Genomic DNA, 21,994 nt, shown 5'->3' with positions numbered 1-21,994 from the left:
TTCTAATGTTTCCAGTGAAAAGAATCCAGTGTGAACTCTGTCCTCTCTCCTGTTAGAATCACATGGAAAAGATCACAGCTAACAACGTTCTCTCTCTCTCTCTCTCTCTGTCTCTCTCTCTCTCTCTCCCTCTCTCAGACGCAGAGGAGAACTCCATCCTGAAGGAGGCGAAGGAGCTGGGGAAGGTGATGGACCTGAACATCGTGAGGTTAAAGTTCACGGCCTTCCTGCAGGACAGCAACGGAGGCTTCACCAGAGCGCTGAAGCCCGTCGTCTCGAACCCGATCTACGACAGCAGTGAGTCCGGGTCACATGGTTCACCACACAGGGCAGGGGCAGGGACACATGGGAAAGACTTAGGAGTTCTTAGATTAAAGTCAGAATTGTGACAATAAAGTCAGAATTGTGAGACTGAAGTCAGAATTCTCAGAGATTAAAGTCAGAATTTTGAGATTTAAGTCAGAATTTCAGAGAATGGTCTAAATTTTGAGATTAAAGTCACAATTTGAGAGAAGTCAGAATTTTGAGATTTAAGTCAGAATTTCAGAGAATAAAGTCAGAATTCTCAGAGATTAAAGTCAGAATTCTCAGAGATTAAAGTCAGAATTTTGAGATTTAAGTCAGAATTTCAGAGAATGGTCTAAATTTTGAGATTAAAATCACAATTTGAGAGAAGAAAGTCAGAATTCTGAGATTAAAGTCATAATTTCAGAGAATAAAGTCAGAATTCTGAGAATAAAGTCAGATTCTCAGAGATTAAAGTCAGAATTTTGAGATTTAAATCAGAATTTCAGAGAATAGTCTAAATTCTGAGATTAAAGTCACAATTTGAGAGAAGAAAGTCAGAATTTTGAGATTAAAGTCAAACCCTGAGATTCAGATTTTATTCTCAGAATTCTGACTTTAATCTCAGAAGTCAGTCTCAGTCATATTTATTATTATGGTTCTGCTGTAGAACCTTAAAGAACGATCTGTCTGCAGTGTTCATGCAGGAGGCAAAACAAATCTAACATGATGGACTCGTCTGTCTCTTCTTCTGTGGTGTTCACACCGGTTCAGAACACATGAAGAAACAGCTGAATATGAGCATCAGTCCAGACTTCATTTTGTTCTTCTAGGCTTTCAGTCTCCTTCTACCCATAATCCCTTGTGTTTGGGGGCGGTTTCCCGTAGTCGGTTGGATTAACGAATCGCTCGGCTTCCTGTGTTTCCCCTGCAGAGTCGCCCAACGCCTCCAACCTGAAAATCTCTCGGATGGACAAGACCTGCGGCTCGGTGCTCGGAGGAGACGAGATCTTCCTGCTGTGTGACAAAGTCCAGAAAGGTGAGAAAACCACACAGAGTTTATTTACTTTCTGCTTTTACCTCTTTAGTCTTTCTACAGTTTTAAAAGAAGCTTCTGAAAAGCTTGTTAAGACGCATTTGTACAGAAGCGTAATGCATTCACTTGAGAAAAAAAAATTGCCTTGTTTTTCTGAATTAACGAGGTAATTATCTCAGAATTCTGAGAAAAGTTTTCATGGGAAAACATAATTCTGCTCTGTTTTTCTGAATTAACGAGATACCTCAAAATCCCAAGAGAAGCTCTCACTCCTACTTGAGAGCTCGATTTCATGGAAGCAAACATGTCCGCATGTTTAGTTTAATCCAGTTTTATTTTGCTTTTGGTTTGAAACATCGGGAGATCCTCATGGCTTTAAGTCATATAGATGGTTTTGTTATTAGTTTGTCGACTTTGTGCAGCTCAGGACTTGTTCAGACGGAAAGCTCTTTCAAAATAAAACTGAAATATCTCGTTTTTTTCCTCAAGTGAATGCATTACGCTTCCGTACATTTGTACAAAAAGAGATTTTCATGATATGATTTGTACGTTTTATACTGAACGTTAGTGTTTTATTTTGTTTTATTAGTTGTAAGATTCAAGATTTCAGGATTCAAGATTCAAGATTCCCTTTTATTGTCATTGTACAAGTACAACCGAATTCTTATTTGATTTGATTGTTTTTATTTTATTTCTTCATTTTCTTTTTTTGCTGTTTAATTTTTTTGTGGCCTGTTTGTGAAGCACTTGTTTGATAAAGTGCTCTATAAAGTTTATAAATAAAGTTTATTTTATTATTATGATAAAAGTCGCCTGCTGTTCATTCAATTTTATTTTCTTATCGTTATTTGCATTGGCTTGTATTGATCTTTGTTGTATTGCCTGTTAGAGTTTGAAACATGCTACACAATCAGTGGAGGAAAAGTCCCATCAGATATATCCCATCATGCCTTTCTGCTGCACATTCCAGATGATATTGAGATCCGTTTTTACGAGGAAGACGAGGACGGAGGCTGGGAGGCTTTTGGAGACTTTTCACCCACCGACGTACACAAACAGGTACAGAGTGTGTGTGTGTGTGTGTGTGTGTGTGTGTGTGTGTGTGTGTGTGTGTTTATATAAATGAGTCATTGCGTTTCATTTACATCAAGGAAAAGATAAACGCTGTGCAGCCTCAGCAGCTCGTCTTTCATCTGAGCAGCGGGGGAATTCAGCAGCAACACACATCTGATATTAACCCAGCCAGGCTGAGTCAGAACAACACACTGGGGGAGGGAGGCTGACACACACACACACACACACACACACACACACACACACACACACAGAGTTAAGGGTTCAGTGCCTTGCTCATTGGCTGTCTGGCAGATGCTGAAAGAACAGACTGTTATCGAAAAGAGATTGGAGATTGGATCGTCTGAAAATGAGTCAGCACTTTGTATATTTCTTAGATTTCTTCTTAAAATAGAACATTTTAAGAAGAAATCTTAGCAGTAGCAGTAGGAGTAGTCAAAGTCAACTTTATTGTCAATTCTGCCATATGTACAGAGGATTGAAATGCCGTTTCTCTCAGATCACAGTGCAGGCAAATACAAGCAAAACAAAACGAGTATAAAAATACTAGGATAGAAAGATACTAAAAAGGACTAAGAATTAAAATAATTATAAGTTAAGCTGGGGTCTGGGAGGACAATAACAAGACAGATCAAGAACAAAAAAACTGCAATAATAACAGAGTAGTGCAAGTACTGTAGTCATAAAAGGATGTGCAAGTAATAACAAGTCATCCACAGGATGAGTAGTAGCAGCAGTTTTTGCAGTATTTTGTACAAAGTGGCTGGTGCTGAGTGTAGGTGTGTGTGTGTGTGTGTGTGTGTGTGTGTGTGTGTGTGTGTGTACATATATGTTTGTATAAAAGTTCCTCATGGTTGGTGCTGTTTGAAGTGTAAGGGGGGGTGGGATGGGTGGGGTAGTAGTAGTAGTAGTAGTAGTAGTCGTAGTAGTAGTAGTAGTAGTAGTAGTAGTAGTAGTAGTCGTAGTAGTAGTAGTAGTAGTAGTAGTAGTAGTCGTAGTAGTAGTAGTAGTAGTAGTAGTCGTAGTAGTAGTAGTAGTCGTAGTAGTCGTAGTAGTAGTAGTAGTAGTAGTCGTAGTAGTAGTAGTAGTAGTAGTCGTAGTAGTAGTAGTAGTAGTAGTAGTAGTAGTAGTAGTAGTAGAAGTAGTAGTCGTAGTAGTCGTAGTAGTAGTAGTAGTAGTAGTCGTAGTAGTAGTAGTAGTAGTAGTCGTAGTAGTAGTAGTAGTAGTAGTAGTAGTAGTAGTAGTAGTAGCAGTACTACATTCACAGTATATCATTCTTCTCCTCCTCCTCTCTCTGCAGTATGCCATCGTGTTTAAAACTCCTCCGTACCACAGCACAGAGATCGAGCGGCCGGTCACCGTCTTCCTGCAGCTGAAGAGGAAGAAGGCCGGAGACTGCAGTGACCCCAAACAGTTCACCTACGTACCGCAGGTCCAAGGTCAGCCACTGGGAACACTGGGAAACACTGGGAACACTGGGAACACTGGGAAACACTGGGAAACACTGGGAAACACTGGGAACACTGGGAACTCTGGGAACCACTGGGAAACACTGGGAACACTGGGAAACACTGGGGAACTCTGGGAAACACTGGGAACTCTGGGAACACTGGGAAACACTGGGAACTCTGGGAACACTGGGAAACACTGGGAACTCTGGGAACTCTGGGAAACACTAAGAAATACTCAGAAATACTGGGAAACACAGAGAACACTGGGAAACACTGGGAAACTCTGGGAAACACTGGGAACCACTGGGAACACTGGGAAACACTGGGAAACACTGGGAAACACTGGGAACACTGGGAAACACTGGGAAACACTGGGAAACACTGGGAACCACTGGGAACACTGGGAAACACTGGGAAACACTGGGAAACACTGGGAACACTGGGAAACACTGGGAAACACTGGGAACACTGGGAAACACTGGGAAACACTAAGAAATACCCAGAAATACTGGGAAACACAGAGAACACTGGGAAACACTGGGAAAATGTATCACATCATCATATCTGATTTTTTTGCATTTACATTTGAAGCTTCAGTTTCTAGATAAACAACATTACAGACAAGCAGCAGTAAGAGTGATTTTACTCTCCATTCGAGCCTGTGAGCCTGCTCGGCAGGATGCTGGAGCTTTGGAGGGTTCTGGGGTTAAAGGTCAGGAGGTTTTGGGGTTTTGGGGTTTTGGGGTTTTGGGGTTTTCCTCTGTGGAAACGTCAGCAGGCGCAGGTTTCAGTCCTCACCTACTCAGCAGATGTTCGTTACACAGCAGCATCACGAAAAATGGAAAACGAGATAACAGAAAAAAAGTCTGTGGGGAAGAAAAGAAAACATGTTTTGGTCTCAGCTTCGTCCGTCCCACTTCTTCTTTTCTCATCTTTCGCTTTTCAATATTTCGTTTCCCACGTTCTGCCTCTTTCTCTCCTCTCCTATCCTCCTTCCTTCTCTCCTCTCCTCTTCTGTCCTTTCCTCTCCTCGTCTCCTTCTATCCTACTTTCCTCTCCTCTTTCCTCTCCTGCTCTTTCCTCTCCTCTTCTCCTATCCTCCTCTTCTGTCCTCATTTCCTCTCCTCCTCTCCTTCTGTCCTACTTTCCTCTCCTCTTTCCTCTCCTGCTCTTTCCTCTCCTCCTTTCTCCTCGCTTCACCTTCATCTCCCACTCTTCTTCTCCTCCTCTCCTCTTCTATCCTCCTTTCCTCTCCTCCTTTACTTCTCCCCTCTTCTGTCCTCCTTTCCTCCCCTCCTTCCTCCTCCTCTTCTATCCTCCTTTCCTCTCCTCCCCTCTCCTCTCCTCCTTTCTCCTCACTTCATCTTCTCCCACTCTTCTTCTCCTCGTCTCTCCTCCTCATCTCTCCTGTTGTTCTTCTCCTTTTCCTTCTCCTTCCACCATCTATCTCTCTCTCTCTCTCTCTCCTCACGATCCTCTCCTTCTCTCTCTCCTTCAGATAAAGAGGAGGTGCAGAGGAAAAAGCAGAAGCCCCTCCCCCACTACGACCCATGGAGAGGAGGAGGAGGAGGAAGAGGAGGAGCAGCCGGAGGGTTCGGAGGAGGTGAGGAAACGCCAGTAACACAAATCTTCCAAGAAATCATTCATTTTTTAATCAATAATAATAATAATGAAACATAATTTTTCCTTCAAGCAATGTAATTCTTGAACAACAGCTAAACAAAGTGGTTGCTCATTAATATTAATAGCGACTGTTATGCGCTCACAGTATATTATCAGTAACATTTAAAGGGAAGGTTCAGTCCTATTCATCACTAACATGTTCCACTGTTATAACTTTCAAAACATTTTTACATCAGCACCAGCCTCCTGTTAGCATGTGTTAGCAATGCTAGTGCAAGTCAATGGGGTGTGAAGCCACTGCTTTCAAAATCCCATCCAAGTGCTTTGAGACAGTTCAGTTATGTATTCTTACTATTACTACAGCCGTGGAAGTATAGATATGTATATATAAGACAGTTTTTTTTTTACTCAAGGTTTTTATTGGTATTTAAAGTCAAACAAAATGCAATAAATCACAGATACAGTTGGATAAACACAATATATCCCCCCCCCCATATTTCTGCTCCCTATTGTACCATTTAGTAATCAAATGGAATAGATTTCACAAACAATTACATGTACATATAAATAAAGTAAATGTGATAAGAATCATAGGTGAGATACAAAAAATAAAATAAATTAAATAAAATTAAAAGATACAATAAACGATAAAAAAAATTATAAATAATAATAAATAATGAGTGGTAAGAAAAACATACAAAAAATAAAATAAAATTTAAAAGTTACAAATAATAAACAAGTAAGCTATATATAATATGGGGTCAGTATTACAAAACTGCAATATCAGTGGCGTCCGTTTTTTCTATATAGGTTAAAAATGTTTGCCATATAGCATAAAACTTCTGAGCACACCCTCTTGTAGAATAGAGAATTTTCTCCAATGTCAAATGATGCATAAGGTCTTTAATCCATAGCTTAAAGGTTGGAGGGAATTTGTCCTTCCATTTAAACAGTATAAGTCATCTAGCTATAAGACAGTTTTAAAAAATAAAATCACTGAACCTTCCCTTTAAATGAAGTGTTATATGGACTGCAGCTACAGTATTTGGAAAAATTAAAATAAGTTTCATTCCAAAATGAGAAAAGTAATATTATCATTCATTTGAAAACACAAAGAGACACTTCTACAGACTGGATCCAACAGATCTTAGAGACACTGAATGAAGAACTTCAGTAATGATTTTTTCTTCTTCTAAAATCGTGTTTTGGAAATCCAAGATGATCATCAGTCTGCTCACACTGGGAGAACTGGGAGCTGACAGCAGACTCTGTTTCCCTCTGCAGGATTCCAGTTCAACCAGCAGATGAACGGAACAGGAGGCGCAGGAGGAGGAGGAGGAGGAGGAGGAGGAAGTTTCTACTCCGGAAGCTTCACTGGCTATGGAGGGGGAGGAGCTCAGATGTCAGGCTCCACCCCTCAGACAGGGGTCGCCCAGCAACAGACAGGAGGACAGACAGGAGGACAGACAGGAGGACAGACAGGAGGACAGACAGGAGGACAGACAGGTTCGCCGCTACAACAGCAGCTGTTCCAGATAGGTAAGATACAGCAGTAAGGATTTAAAAACCTTCACAGTAAAATATGTTTCAGACATGAACTGTGTAACAATATGAACAGAAACACTGAAAATTTAAGATTTTACATTGGGTAGTTTCAAGTCTGTTCAATTCTTTTGGACCAAAGAAACAGAGCCGCTGTTGCCTCACTGTTGCCTGTCAAGGTGGAAAAGTTGATGTGACTGAACACCCATCAGCAGCCAATCACGTGCTATCTTTGCCATATGTCCCGCCTATCGCGATGTGATAGTGATTTGAACGCAGAATATATATTCTGTCTTCTTCTGTTATTTTGCGTGACCTGCATACATGCTGTAATTCATATGTTATTATACTTTTCACTCATATATTTCCACTTTATACTTTCTGGCGTTGTAGTTGTCAGTTGCCCCATCTGCCATGTTCTCATTCATATTGTCATTTTTCTTTATTGTATCCTGTTATTTGCTGCTGCAGTGAGCCAGTCTCCCCACAGGGTCATTAATGTTTCATCTAACCCAGTGATTCTCAACCTTTTTTATATCAAGGACCCCAAATGTAGTCCACATTAGAGCCACGGACCCCCATTTGATGAGATTTTGTCTCTCGGACTCAAATCTGAGAATATTTTTATTGTCAGATATGATTTTGTCCAGAATCCCATGTCTGTATTGTAGGTAGAGAGATAACAGTAAAGCTATAATGAAAAAACAGTCATTCTTCTACATTCTCTAATTGGGTTAACTTCTTGTAAATGAAATAATGCTGAAGTTTAACAATTCATCAATTTGCTGGGGACCCCCTGGAACCCCCTCAAGGACCCCTGGTGGTCCCCGGACCCCACGTTGATCTAACCTAATCCAACGTAGTCCCTGGTGTGTTCAGATGAATGATGCCTCCTCTCTGGTTGTTGCAGCTGCCGCTCTGCAGAGCCGAGCCTCGCAGAGCGCCAGGCAGACGGCCGGCGCTCTGCTGCAGTACTGCAGCACCGGAGACGTCCGGGTCCTTCTGGCCATCCAGAGACACCTGTGTGGGGTCCAGGACGACAACGGAGACACGTGGGTTTCACTAACTCTGATTCATTAGCTTTCTTTCTCCAGAGTGAGAACAACAGCAAAGGAACGGCGAGGCGGTGTGGCGGCCAGGTCAGACGGCTGTGCCTGGTCATATATCCCATAATGCCCTGCAGCAAGGCACAAACAAACACAGAGACGGCTTTACAGGCTGGACTGACATCTACTGGTTAACAGCATGTCATTGCAGTTGTAATCTGCTATTCTCTCTCTGTCTCTGTGTTTCCCTCTGACCTGCTCCACCCCAACCACTGGGATCAATATAATTTATCAAAAAATCAAAAAGTTAGGATAACAGCTTTGAACTTAGGAATTAAGAAAATAGTAGATTTTTGGTGCAATAGTGATTTTCTACATTGGTTTTGGTGGTAATGCTGTAGTTTTCTGTATGTTGACAGTTTGTCAGCAGAGGTTAGCTTACCGCGTGGTTTGATGTTTCCTCCTTTGCCTTCCCACAGTCCTTTGCACCTGGCCATCATCCATCAGCAGACTGGAGTGATCCAGCAGCTGATCCACACTCTGCTCAGCAGCCAACAACACAGAGTCCTCAACACAGCCAACCACCTCCGACAGGTAAATAACTCCCAACTAACTCACCTCAACACAGTAACACAGGTAAATAACTCACCTCAACACAGTAACACAGGTAAATAACTCCCAACTAACTCACCTCAACACTGTAACACAGGTAACTAACTCACCTCAACACTGTAACACAGGTAAATAACTCACCTCAACACAGTAACACAGGTAACTAACTCCCAACTAACTCACCTCAACACAGTAACACAGGTAAATAACTCCCAACTAACTCACCTCCACACAGTAACACAGGTAACTAACTCACCTCAACACAGTAACACAGGTAACTAACTCACCTCAACACAGTAACACAGGTAAATAACTCCCAACTAACTCACCTCAACACAGTAACACAGGTAACTAACTCCCAACTAACTCACCTCAACACTGTAACACAGGTAAATAACTCCTAACTCACCTCAACACAGTAACACAGGTAAATAACTCCCAACTAACTCACGTCAACACAGTAACACAGGTAACTAACTCACCTCAACACAGTAACACAGGTAACTAACTCACCTCAACACAGTAACACAGGTAAATAACTCCCAACTAACTCACCTCAACACAGTAACACAGGTAACTAACTCCCAACTAACTCACCTCAACACTGTAACACAGGTAAATAACTCCTAACTCACCTCAACACAGTAACACAGGTAAATAACTCCCAACTAACTCACCTCAACACTGTAACACAGGTAAATAACTCCTAACTAACTCACCTCAACACAGTAACACAGGTAAATAACTCCTAACTAACTCACCTCAAGACTGTAACACAGGTAAATAACTCCTAACACACCTCAACACAGTAACACAGGTAAATAACTCCTAACTAACACACCTCAACACTGTAACACAGGTAAATAACTCCTAACACACCTCAACACAGTAACACAGGTAAATAACTCCTAACTAACACACCTCAACACAGTAACACTGGTAAATAACTCCTAACTGACTCACCTCAACACAGTAACACAGGTAACTAACTCCTAACTCACCTCAACACAGTAACACAGGTAAATAACTCCTAACTCACCTCACCACAGTAACACAGGTAAATAACTCCTAACACACCTCAACACAGTAACACAGGTAAATAACTCCTAACTGACTCACCTCAACACAGTAACACAGGTAACTAACTCCTAACTCACCTCCACACAGTAACACAGGTAAATAACTCCTAACTAACTCACCTCAACACTGTAACACAGGTAAATAACTCCTAACTAACTCACCTCAACACAGTAACACAGGTAAATAACTCCTAAGTAAGCTACCATAACATAGTAAAATACCTCTGACAGGTGGCTGACTTATAACTCCTACAGATCTACACACAACTAGAGAAGTAACTCCTAAATCATTTTGACATAACCAACAACAATAACCCTCCGACAAATAACTAACTCCTAATACTATAATACTATACTGTAATTATACTATAATTAACTCTTAACTAGCAACCACCTTAACTAACTCCTTACTAACTCACCTCACCATAACCAACTGCCTTAGCTAACCAAGCTAACAGCCAACACTTCAGACCGCTAACTCACTCCTAACCAAATCCTAACCTCAACACAACCAACCACCTTAAGACACACAGACAGATAAATTACTTGGTCACTATCTAACTCCTAACTAACTCCTTCACTAAGCACAGCTAGCTAACAGACTGCAGACTTCCAAGTTACAGTGAACGTCTCTTCATGAAAAACTTATGCTAGCTTCTCAATAACAAACCTCTCTCCTCTCCTCCATCCTTCCTCCCCCCCCCCCCCCCCCCTCCCTCCCTCCAGACTCCCCTCCACCTGGCGGTGATCACCCGGCAGGTGAAGGTGGTGGAGGTGTTGTTGCGGGCGGGGGCGGATCCCAGCCTGCTGGACCAAGATGGCCGCAGCCCGCTGCACCTGGCGGCGCTGGCCGGAGACGACGCGGCGCTGCGCCCCCTGCTGGCTCACCTGGGGGAACGCCACGCCCACCTGGTCAACACCGCAGACTACCATGGTGAGGCACGCCATATGGCGGTTTGTTGAGATATATAGATGTATATCTAGTACCCATATTGGCCTTTTTATGTGCCTGTCTCTCTGTCTGCCTGTCTGTCAGTTTTTGGAGCACCATTGCTGCATAAATTTGCATATTAATGAGAAAAAACAGATTTTCTTGAAACCACTATAACTCCTTAATGCTTTAAGATGCGAGACTTTAAGAAATCAATGACCTTATAAGCATAGAGCATAAAAGCAAAATACATTTTATTATATTATGTATTATAATTAATTTTTATTATTTTATATCGTACCTTTTGACATTCAGCTAAGCTCAGACTCAATAGAGTGTGCAGTTAAAGCTAGAAAACATATTTACGTGTCACTCTCTCTCTCTCTCTCTCTCTCTCTCTCTCTCTCTCTCTCTCTCTCTCTCTCTCTCTCTCTTTCCCTCTCTTTCTTTCCCTCTCAGGTCTTCATCCGCTCCACCTGGCGGTGAGGAGGGGGGGTGAGCGTTGTCTTCGTCTGCTTGTGGAGGGCGGAGCTAAAATCAACGCACCTGAGCAGAAGAGTGGAAGCTCCGCCCTCCACCTGGCCGTCAGGGACAACCTGTTCAAGGTGGCCTGCTTCCTCATTACTGAGGTACACACACACACACACACACACACACACACACACATACACACACACACGCACACCAGGCAACAAGGAAGTACATCAGTTACATTACACACACTGACTGTGTGTGTGTGTGTGTGTGTGTGTGTGTGTGTGTGCAGCTGAAGGCGGATGTGAACATGTGCACGTTTGGAGGAACACGGCGCTCCACCTGGCGGCCGGTCTGGGCTCGCCGACCCTCTGCTCCATGCTGATCGCTGCAGGTCAGTTAATCAATCAATCTGAACTTCATTTTACATATTGAGTATTTCACACATAAGGAAACTTCATTTAAAAAAATTCAAAAACAAGAATAAAGACGAGCAGTAAAGATTCAGCTCTCCTCTCTCTCTGACTCAGGATCAGAATAAAGTCTTCACGATGTTTTCCTCTCAGGAGCCGATAAGAACGTGGAGAACGACGAGCCGCTCTTCTTCAGCTCCTCTTCCTCCTCGGACGAAGAACAGGAAGAGAACGAGCCAATCAGAGAGCAGGTCAAAGCCTCGCAGCCATCAACCCTCGCAAGAGGCCGGGCGTCCGGACACACGCCGCTGGACCTGGCCAAAATGCCAGAAGGTACGGCGGGAATCATTCAGATACATGAAAGTGTTGTGGAATTTATGGGATATAATGTTTAATATAATGTAGAATAAAATGTTGAAATAATCAAAGTGAAGTGGAAGATAGGAAATTTATATTCATAAGTTATTTAGTGAGTTTGGATTCATGAAGTTCCATCTTTTGAGATATTGAAAGTTCAAATCTTCACCTCCTGTAGAGCAAAACTACAGAAGAGGATTAGGGCCACAGGTGAAAATGTATTTGAGTTCTGAGTTTAAAGTCAAAATTCTGAAAAAAAAAAAAAAAAGGTCAGAATTGTGAGAAAAAAGTCAGAATTTTGAGTTCTGACTTTTTTCCTCAGAATTCTGACTCTAAACTCAGAACTCAAATACATTTTCCACATGTGGCCCTAATCCTCTTCTGTACAAAACTAATGTAATTAACTTAATTAAAATGTATTTCTGTTACCACTTAAAGTAACAGAAACAGTTAGTAACAGTAAGTTAACTTAAATGAAGAATATTTTTTTCTCTTAAACGTCATTTGAAACTTCCATCTTTATATTCTGCTTTCTTGAAAATATCCTGGAAAAATAATGTTTGCTCTTCTCTTTTCTCTGTTTGGATTTTCACTTTCTTCTCTCTTTACTTTTTCCTCTGCTCTCCTTTTCTGTCTTCGTCTCCTCTCACCTTGTCTCCTCTCCTCGTCTCCTCTCCTTCCCTCAGGTGAGGAACCTGTTGGATTCCAGACAGAGTCCCAAGTCGACTCGTCTGAGCAGCAAGAAGATCAAACCCAGCAGGAGTGAAGGTTCGTCTGCTTTAGTGAGAACACTGGAGACGCATTTTAATTAAATTACCAGAGGTGGAGACTCGAGTCACATGACCCTGGACTCAAGTCACAGTTTGAATTGCTTGAGACTTGATGCATGAAGAGAAGACTTGAGACTGGACTTGACTTGGGTTCTGGTGACTTGGGACTTGACTCTGACTTGTACTCTGATGACTTGAAAAGGTTTCTAAAGTCTTGACTTGAGATCTTGTGTTTGTGTAAATGACTTAGATTGAAAGTGATGAGATTTGTTCAGCAGACGACTGAATTTAAATTCTGTTTTCTGAATTTGTATGGAATGATTGAATTTATTGAAGTTGAAACTGATTATAGAAATCAAACTCATGATGCTCTTACCAAGTTTTTATCCTATTAAAACCATATTGCATTGAAAAGTCCTAGATATTTAGTTTTCTTTAAGATATTAAATTGATACTGGACTCTTGATTTGTTCTGACTTGACTTGCTGTTCTACATTTAGACTTGAGACTTGACATTAATGACTTGGACTTGACTTGATAATCCACATTTAGACTCAGGTCTTGACTTGAGACTTGTGGCTCAAGACTTGAGACTGACTTGGGACTCGAGGAGAGTTGACTTGGTCACTCCTCTGTTAATTACATGTAACTGTAATCAGATCAGATATGTTCTGCATTTTAACGCAGGTGAAAAGCAGCTATTCACGCATGATGTTTACATTTGTCAACTAAAGAAAGTGACCATGAAAGTACCTTTTGGACCCAATCAATCAATCAATCAATCACCTGTGTGTGTGTGCAGAGGCGGAGGGGGCGGGGCCTGGCTCGGGGGCGGGGCTGGACGAGGACACGCTGGCCCGGCTGGTGGAGGTCCTGAGCGTGGGGGACTTTCCCTGGAGGAAACTGGCAGAGAAGCTGGGCATGATGACGCTGACTCACCTGTACCAGGACAGTCCCACGCCCTGCCAGCACCTGCTGCACAACTACCAGGTGACTCCCTCACTCTGGGCTCGGCTGCTTGGCCTTTATGAGACGCTTCACAGGAGAGAGAGAGACAGGAAAGACTGGGAGAGAGAGGGAGGACATGTGACAAAGTCCTGGGCCGGATTTGAACCTGAGAGATCACACTGACCTGGTGCACACCTCCAATTAACAACAAGGATCTGAATTCTTTAGCTTTGTACCACAGCAGAACCATTATGGTTCTGCAAAGAACCATCTGAGAACATATGAAAGACTCCAAACAGCAGAATTAAAAGAACTTTTAAGAAGCTCACTGGGTTCTTTACTCTGATCTATCAGCTTTTTCATTCTAACAAATCAAAGGGTTCTTTGAGTCAGAACCACCAACCATGACTTCATTTCTGTCTGAACTGATCATTTAATCACTGATCCATCTGATTGATTTAGTGTTTTGATAATGTCAGCTTGATTAGCACACTAGCTAACGTAGCTAGTAGCAGCTAGCGTTAGCATGTTGACATTAACATCAGTGTGTTTGCTGGCTAGTTAGCTAGCTAACAGTTTGTTCAGGTTAACTGAGCTGACTCTTCTCAAGCTCCAACTCTTCATGTTTTGGAGTAGAGACTAGGGCTAAAGACAAGACAGTTTACTGTGTCACAGTAACCTACATTTGGAAACAAATCCACCTTATCACACTATTCACTTTTACTGAGAACGTTACTGAATGGATCTACAGCCACACCACAACAAGCTGACTCAGCTGCTCTCTGCTGACAGCTGCTTCAGACACATTTACACTTTATTCACTAACACACAGTTCTCCATGTTCCTCAGCTGATGGTTAAACTGTATTAAAGTTTACATGCAATTTTATTTAAGAAGATGAACAGGCAGATTCTAATTTAATCAGTTACTGGCTGTTGAAAAGCTGCATGGTAACATGAATATTAACAGAACCTCAATCAATTATTCTTGAATGTATGAGTTAATGTATTAATTTTGTTTCCCTCTGTGTGTGTGTGTGTGTGTGTGTGTGTGTGTGTGTGTGTGTGTGTGTGTGTGTGTGTGTGTGTGTGTGTGTGTGTGTGTGTGTGTGTGTGTGTGTGTGCGTGCAGCTGGGTGGGGGTCCAGTTGAAGGTTTGGTTGAAGCTCTTCAGTCTCTCGGTCTGACAGAAGGAGTCAGACTGCTGAGGAACACCGAGCTGCGAGACGACAAACACACCGCAGGTAACACACACACACACACACACACACACACACTCTCACACACACACACACACACACACACACTCTCACTCACACACTCTCACTCACACTCACTCACACACACTCACACACTCTCACTCACAACTCAGACACCATCGGTCACACTGACACTGTTTCCCCTCGGTCTCTCTGTCCAATCAGACGCCACGGTCGACAGCGGCTTCGGCAGCCAACCGATGGAGGAGGAGGAGGGGGAGGAGCCTGCGCTGGCCAATCAGTGAGCGGCAGGAAGAGGAATCGAGATCGACTTCCTGGAATCGGGATTCAAAACCAGAATCTGTTTCCCGGGACTGGAAACTGGATTTTCTCTGTCGGCCACAGCGGCTTAACGGATTCCAAAAAAAAAAAAACTCACCGGACACTTTCACCATTTCATCAGCCGAGCGGGTCGGGGCTCTGCGGGTCGGCCCCCCGCGGGTCGGCCCCCCGCGGGTCGGCCCCCCTGCGGGTCGGCCCCCCGCGGGTCGGCCCCCCGCGGGTCGGCCCCCCTGCGGGTCGGCCCCCTGCTGAGCAGACCGATGCTGCGTTCCAGTCCGCCTGGAAAGTTGTAAACCTGCGGCCGGTCGGTCGTAGTTTCAGCTTTCTTTCCCCCGAGCAACAGCCAACGTCAGAAGAAAAATGTGAGAAAAATAAAATAAAGTTTATGAAAATTAATAGATGGCCTTGAAAGTACTTTATGTTTTTTTTTTTATTAAAATATAGCAGCCACATCAAGCAGCTCTATGGATAAAACTCGGTGATCTGCAGGTTTACCATGAAGCATTTCACCATCAGCTGTATGATGTCATGTTTCACCACAAAACAAACAGTTTGGGTTTAGGGTTAATCTTTGAATTTCACCAAAGCGCCTGTTAAAAGTCACTGAGAAGTCTTTGAATTGGATGTGACAGAGACAGTGGGAACCCAGTTAGTTGGCGTTGAATTTTAGCAGCTGTAAGCTCAACCTGATCTTCCAAAATTTCTACATTGAACCATTTATCATAATTTCTGGGTCATGTGATGCTGAAGTTTATTTTGAAGAAGATAAACATGAGGACATGAAGCGGTTTGTGTTTCCTGCCTGAAGAGCCGCTCTGTCGCTTTTTTCTCTCCAGCAGAAACACAAAATTTCAAAAATTCCAACTCTCCATCAGACCTGGAACGCAGCACAGCTCAGCAGCCGCTCTCTCTTTGAACAGCCAATAGAATAGAATAGAATAGAATAGAATAGAGCAGGTTTCTACTGATGGCCCCCTGACAGAGTGACTGGAGGAAAAAATGAACCAACCCAAATGAAAATGTTTTCTCCTGTTTGAGCCTCAGTGGAATCGAGGCTTTGTGTTTTCTTCTGTCAGATTAGGAGCCAGCAGATTATCATGTGAAGGTTGTGAGTTTATAACACCATGATGATGATGATGATGATGATGATGAAGAGGATTCTCCCTCGCTCCGTTATTTTACGGATCAGATGATTTTAAGTGACCGATGAACATAAAGTGCTTCATGTGGTTTAATATCTGCTTCTGTTTTATCTTTCCTGAATAAATCCAGCAGAGGCTGTCTGTGTTTTTACTAATACTGTGTATTCATTTGGTTTCTCCTCTTAACCAAATATAAAACAGCCTCAAAATATTTAGCTGTAAATTAAATATTTAATCAGCATTTAACGATATGCAAGTGCTGTTTTTAAATGTTACGCTTTTAACTGGAACGTGCCTTTTGAGTTTGAATAAAAACAAATGAGTCACATCCTTTCAAAATGTCTTTATTTTGCCTCTATGCCTTCAAGAGATACAAACCATCCTGTGTGTTTTACTAAGACGGGGCGGGACAGGGCGGGGCGGGACGGGGCGGGGTGGGACAGGGCGGGTCGAGAGAGCAGGGAGCGGGACAGAGTGTGTCGGGACAGGGCGGGGCGGGGCGGGGCGGAGTGGGCGGCGGCGGCGGCGAGTGGAGTCACGGCGGAGAACATTCTTTCGATGGCGCTGCAGCGAAGCCGTAAAAACTACAGGAACTAAAGTCGGCCTTCGTAGTGAATCGGGAGACGACGACACACACGACACGAAACCAAATAAATACGCCCCGCTGACCCCTGACCTCTGACCCCCGGCCCGCAGCGCGGCGGGGCCCGACGGCTTTCTAACCCAAACTGCCTGAAAAACGTAGCGAGCGCTGGCGAGGCGTTCAGCCGGCTGGAATATGGCTTCTGAGCGTGAGCCTGGCCTTTATTTACAAGATGAGACAAACAGCTGGACTGGAGTGAATTACAGACACCCTGGTCCGGCTGGTCCCTGGTCCGGCTGGTCCCCGGTCCGGCTGGTCCCCGGTTCTGCTGGTCCCCGGTCCTGCTGGTCCCCGGACCCGCTGGTCCCCGGTCTGGCTGCTGGTCCCTGGACCTGCGGAGGCTTTGAGGAGGTGAAACTCGTCGATACGATGCGGATCTGAACCGGCTGAAACCGGCCGGTGAAGAAGAAGATTTCTCCTGTGAAGATCGACCTGTTTCCATTCATCTGATCAGCTGACCCGTCGGCTCGGGACAAATCCAACATTTTAAATATCGTGATACTGGTGCCGCCAAAATATCGCGATATACGATATTATCACCGGTGGAGGGAGGGGGGGGGGGCAGTCATTATTTATGTTTATTTTTTGTCTTTTTTCTTCTCTTAATTTTATTTCTTCAAAATTGCATCAAATTTTGTAAAATCAAATAAAAAGTAAAATCAAATTTTAGAAATATAATTTTACTATTCCAGCACTGGAGGAAACGACGGCAGTTTGATCTCATTTTCTCATTCTGCTGTTTCCAGGAAAACTGATGGAAAAGAGAAACACCACAATTTCTCACCACAACTTTAATTATTTTCAGGTTTTTTTTTAACTATCCGACCACTAGTAGATTAAAGGTTTATAAATTTTAATTTGGACATTTGTGAGGGGGGAGGGGGGGGGAATATCGCGATATTCAATATTATCGGATATCGGCCCAAGCCTAGATGGATATGGAGAATAAAAACAATAATAAACAGGTTTTGTTCAGATGGTCTAAAACAGTGGTTCTCAACGTGGGGTCCGGGGACCACCAGGGGTCCTTGAGGGGGTTCCAGGGGGTCCCCAGCAAACTGATGAATAAATGATTGATCATAGTTATAGTAGTTATCTCTCTACCAACAATACAGACAGTCATGGGATTCTGGACAAAATCACATCTGGCAATAAAAATATTCTCAGATTTGGGTCCGAGAGACAAAATCTCATCAAACGGGGTCTGTGGCTCTAATGTGGACTAGATTAGGGTCCTTGATATGAAAAAGGTTGAGAATCACTGGTCTAAAAGAAGCTCTCTACTTGATTCCTGGGAGGTCTTGGTGTTTGTTCAGAGGGACTCGACCCTGCGACCGACAGGAACACCAGACTCTGATCCAGATCCGAGCTCACACATCAGACTGATCTGGAACACTTCAGACCCTGTCCTCCTGCAGGCGGCCATGTTCCTGCAGGAAGCTGAAGGAGTTTTGATGATGGAAACACTTCAGTCCAAACAGCAGACCGACTCCCATCACATTCACTCTGATCTGATCCGTCCGCCAGGAGCCACAGGACCAGGACCAGGACCAGGTTTCCTTCAGGACCTGAAAACTGAACTGATTCCTAATGAGAGATTTCTATTATTGGTGCTGAGGTTCCTGCTGTCTGTGTTCCTCCTGCAGACCGGCGCCGCCTGCTGGCCGCTTCCTCTCATTACAGCATTGAGTGAAAACCAGCAGAAAACTCATTTAAATGGAGATTCGTACATTTGTTTTTTTTTTACACAATAACAATATTATTATTCATGGTGAGGTAACAGATGAAAACACTGCAGTATGAATTCAGGACAGATTCAGTTTCCTTCATGCTGCTGAGCTGCTGCTTCCTCAGGAGAAACTGTTTGAAAATCCCACAGACCTGCAGGACAGATGCAGATAAGACAGGGTTCCTACACATTTCAATTAAAAAATTCCATACTTTTTCCAGACCTTGATTTGTTTTGAAGATTTTGTCTGGTGTTCAATATGATTTACGCAGATAGACATCTTGCCCCTGCTAACTAGGTCATATCACTGTATAGATGAAGATTGTTCTTCACAGCCACAAATATCAGAATATGTGAGATGATTGGCAGGGTTCCTACACGCTTTTCATTTTAAAATTCCATATTTTTCCCAGTCCCTATGTTCTTGACCGGATTTGATTTTGGTGGGTATTTGATATAATGCATGCTGACAGCGGCTGGGTAATAAGAGCGTCCCTCTATCTGAACATTATTCTTCACATCAACAAAACCTGTGGACTCAAAGTGGCTCTACAACAACATAAAAGCTAGAATTATGTGTGTATCGGACCTGAACCCAAACATTTTCCATACTTTTCCAGACATTTTTTCAAATTCCCAAACTATTCAAGACCTGGAAATGATCAAATTCATTTTTAATACTTTTCCAGACTTTCCAGACCTGCGTAGGAACCCTGATAAATTAAAGGTCCCATATTACAGGAGTTCAAATGTTCCTCTGTTTATATGTGTATATGATCAAAGATGTTTAATGCAGACATTGTTCAAATGTGATTTTGTTTGAGAGATTACATGTCAAGTTGTTTTTCAGCTGGAAACAGAAAGAGGGAACAGTTCCTCCTGAGGTTCCTGCAGCAGAACAGACAGACAGAGACTGCTGATGGATTCATGGATTCAACAACAGAGTGATGAAGAACATCCAACTCTCCATCTGAGCTTTCACTCTGATGTGGTGAAACATGAGGAGACCGGACCCAGAGTCCGGTCCGGTCCTGACCCTGCAGTCAGACTTCATGTCAGACTCAGCTCAGTCCTGCAGCAGAGTGTGAAAGTCTCCCAGCTGTAAGGAAACACAATGTGAACTGAACTGGAGACAGGAAACACAACTGAACTCCATGAAACTCCATGAAATCCCACTTCTAAGAGAGTAAAGACTACAGACAACAGACTAGAGACTACATCTTGTCTGTAGTCTCTAGTCTGTAGTAAGAGAGTTTGTCTCGACTCTAAACATTATAAATCAAATATTATGAATCAAATCAAACACATTCAGTCATAATGTGGATCACCATCACATGTTCTGCATCAAACACCAGCTGAAAGCTTCCTTTAACATGTTATGATATTCAGTATTGATCATATATTGATAATATATAACACTATGTGGAATCTCAGATATGTGGGAAAAAAGCAAAACATGGAATTTCACAGAATTTCATCGAATTAAATTAAACTTCATGAAATTCCAATTCTGGACATTTGGACAATTCCAGTTCTGTTTCCTGTTGTTTTATTTCAAATTCCAATTCCAGTTCCTCAGTTGAACTGGAATTGATGAGTTCATTGATGAATCGACTCCAGCCTGAACCTGATCTGATCCAGATGCAGGTCCATGTTTCCCACAAGCAGCAAAGTCAGTCAGCAGCAACACAGAGACTGAAGGACATGTGACCTGTTCTGCTGCTTCATCATTAAAACCTCACTCAGCAGAGTCAGTGTCGTGACCCGGGACGTCTCCGGCGGGACGTCTCCGGCGGGACGTCTCCGGTGGGACGTCTGCGGCGGGACGTCTGCGGCGGGACGTCTCCGGCGGGACGTCTGCGGCGGGACGTCTGCGGCGGGACGTCTCCGGCGGGACGTCTGCGGCGGGACGTCTGCGGCGGGACGTCTCCGGCGGGACGTCTCCGGCGGGACGGGCGACGCCTCGCTGACCCAAACCTTCCTTCAATAAACAAACAACAACAAAATAATTCTTGCGAGTCACACAGAGTTAAATACAGCAACGAGTGTCTTCTGATATGATCCACGAGTCTTTTAACGAGTCCGCCCCCCCCGTCCCCGCCCCGACAGTCAGAGGGACAGAGGGACGGGACGGGTCCAGAGACATTTTAATATCCAGCATGGTTCCTGTCGTGTCCAGCAGGAGGCGGAGCTAAACTCAGCGAGAGGAAAACAATACAAAAAAAGAGTCCAGCAGCGAGTCTCCCTGCGTACCGAGTCACTGAAGTATTTGTCTGTATTTACATCCTTTAAGTACATGAAGTGTTAGGGGAGGTACATGAAGTACTACTGCAGTATCACTGTGTACTCGCAGTACTGAGGACCGAGCCTGAGGAGCGGAGGAGGCTTTGTGTTCCCGTCGCAGCGCGCGCTCCCTCCCGGTGCATTGTGGGTGTTTGTTTTGAGGGGCCGGGGCGTCCTAGCTGCCCGGGCTCCCGCTGGTCGCCGCGGCAACAGTCCCACGCTCTGTCCGTCATATCTGGTCGGCATGGCGACTCGCCGCCTGTTGCTAGGGAGCGGAGCGATGCCGATCTGAGGTCAGCGTTCAGGGGGAAGCGGATCAGGGACTTTTCTCTCTAACAGGTTTGAGTCTGAACAAAAACCAGCTGCTGCATCAGAGAGACACCTACACTGCATCAGAGAGACACCTGCACTGCATCAGAGAGACACCTGCACTGCATCAGAGAGACACCTACACACTGAGAGAGAGAGAGAGAGACCGACGCTCCACTGCTGCTGCTCTCCTTCACATCCAGCTAAATGTTTTGGTCCGGAAGCTTCCGGAAATAAAAACATGAGACCGACACCCGGAGCAGGAGGCGGCGAAACCTTTTCATCCACAGACCAGAACAGACCAGAACAGACCAGAACAGACCAGAACAGACCAGAGTGGCCGGAAAAATCCCAGAATCCACCTGGGTGCTGTCAGGTGATCAGAGGGGAAAAGACTCCAGATGAAGGTTTGTGACGGCGAGGGAGGCGGCAGCCGTTTCCCCGGGACGCTACAGGACGGGACGGGGGGGGGGGGCGGGACGGGGGGGGGCGGGGCGGGACAGGACGGGACGGGGGGGGGGGGGGGGTCAGGGTGAAAGTCTGTCGATGAGCGGATTGGTTGACTGGAGAAACACAGCACACCTCTGTTCCTCCTCCTCCTCCTCTTCCTCCTCCTCCTCCTCTTCTTCCTCCTCCTCCTCCTCCTCCTCCTCCTCCTCCTCCTCCTCCTCCTCCTCCTGATGTGCTGAGCGTTTCCTCGCCCTCTGA

General features: G+C 44.1%; 1 protein-coding gene across 1 annotated transcript in view; it reads left to right on the top strand.

The window, feature by feature from the left end:
- Window positions 1–16,477, top strand: part of nfkb2 (nuclear factor of kappa light polypeptide gene enhancer in B-cells 2 (p49/p100)) — a 32,777-nt gene extending 16,300 nt beyond the window's left edge. Inside the window, 18 exon segments of the mRNA XM_071527940.1 lie at window positions 139–297; window positions 1,220–1,324; window positions 2,292–2,380; window positions 3,696–3,834; window positions 5,345–5,449; window positions 6,790–6,896; window positions 6,948–7,008; window positions 7,922–8,063; window positions 8,537–8,651; window positions 10,475–10,682; window positions 11,139–11,308; window positions 11,446–11,476; window positions 11,479–11,547; window positions 11,720–11,904; window positions 12,610–12,705; window positions 13,540–13,683; window positions 14,772–14,883; window positions 15,064–16,477. Of these exon segments, the coding sequence (XP_071384041.1) occupies window positions 139–297; window positions 1,220–1,324; window positions 2,292–2,380; window positions 3,696–3,834; window positions 5,345–5,449; window positions 6,790–6,896; window positions 6,948–7,008; window positions 7,922–8,063; window positions 8,537–8,651; window positions 10,475–10,682; window positions 11,139–11,308; window positions 11,446–11,476; window positions 11,479–11,547; window positions 11,720–11,904; window positions 12,610–12,705; window positions 13,540–13,683; window positions 14,772–14,883; window positions 15,064–15,143 (2,117 nt within the window). The 3' untranslated portion in view covers window positions 15,144–16,477.
- The last annotated feature ends 5,517 nt before the right edge of the window (window positions 16,478–21,994 follow it).

This window comes from Centroberyx affinis, unplaced genomic scaffold, assembly GCF_046629955.1.
Source record: "Centroberyx affinis isolate AG114_WGS23_722 - 3 ecotype Tasmania unplaced genomic scaffold, CSIRO-AGI_Caff_v1 ptg000118l_1, whole genome shotgun sequence".
In the NCBI taxonomy this organism is placed as follows: Eukaryota; Metazoa; Chordata; class Actinopteri; order Beryciformes; family Berycidae; genus Centroberyx; species Centroberyx affinis.
Note: the sequence above shows the minus strand (reverse complement) of the source record. Positions and strands in the feature narration are given on the sequence as shown.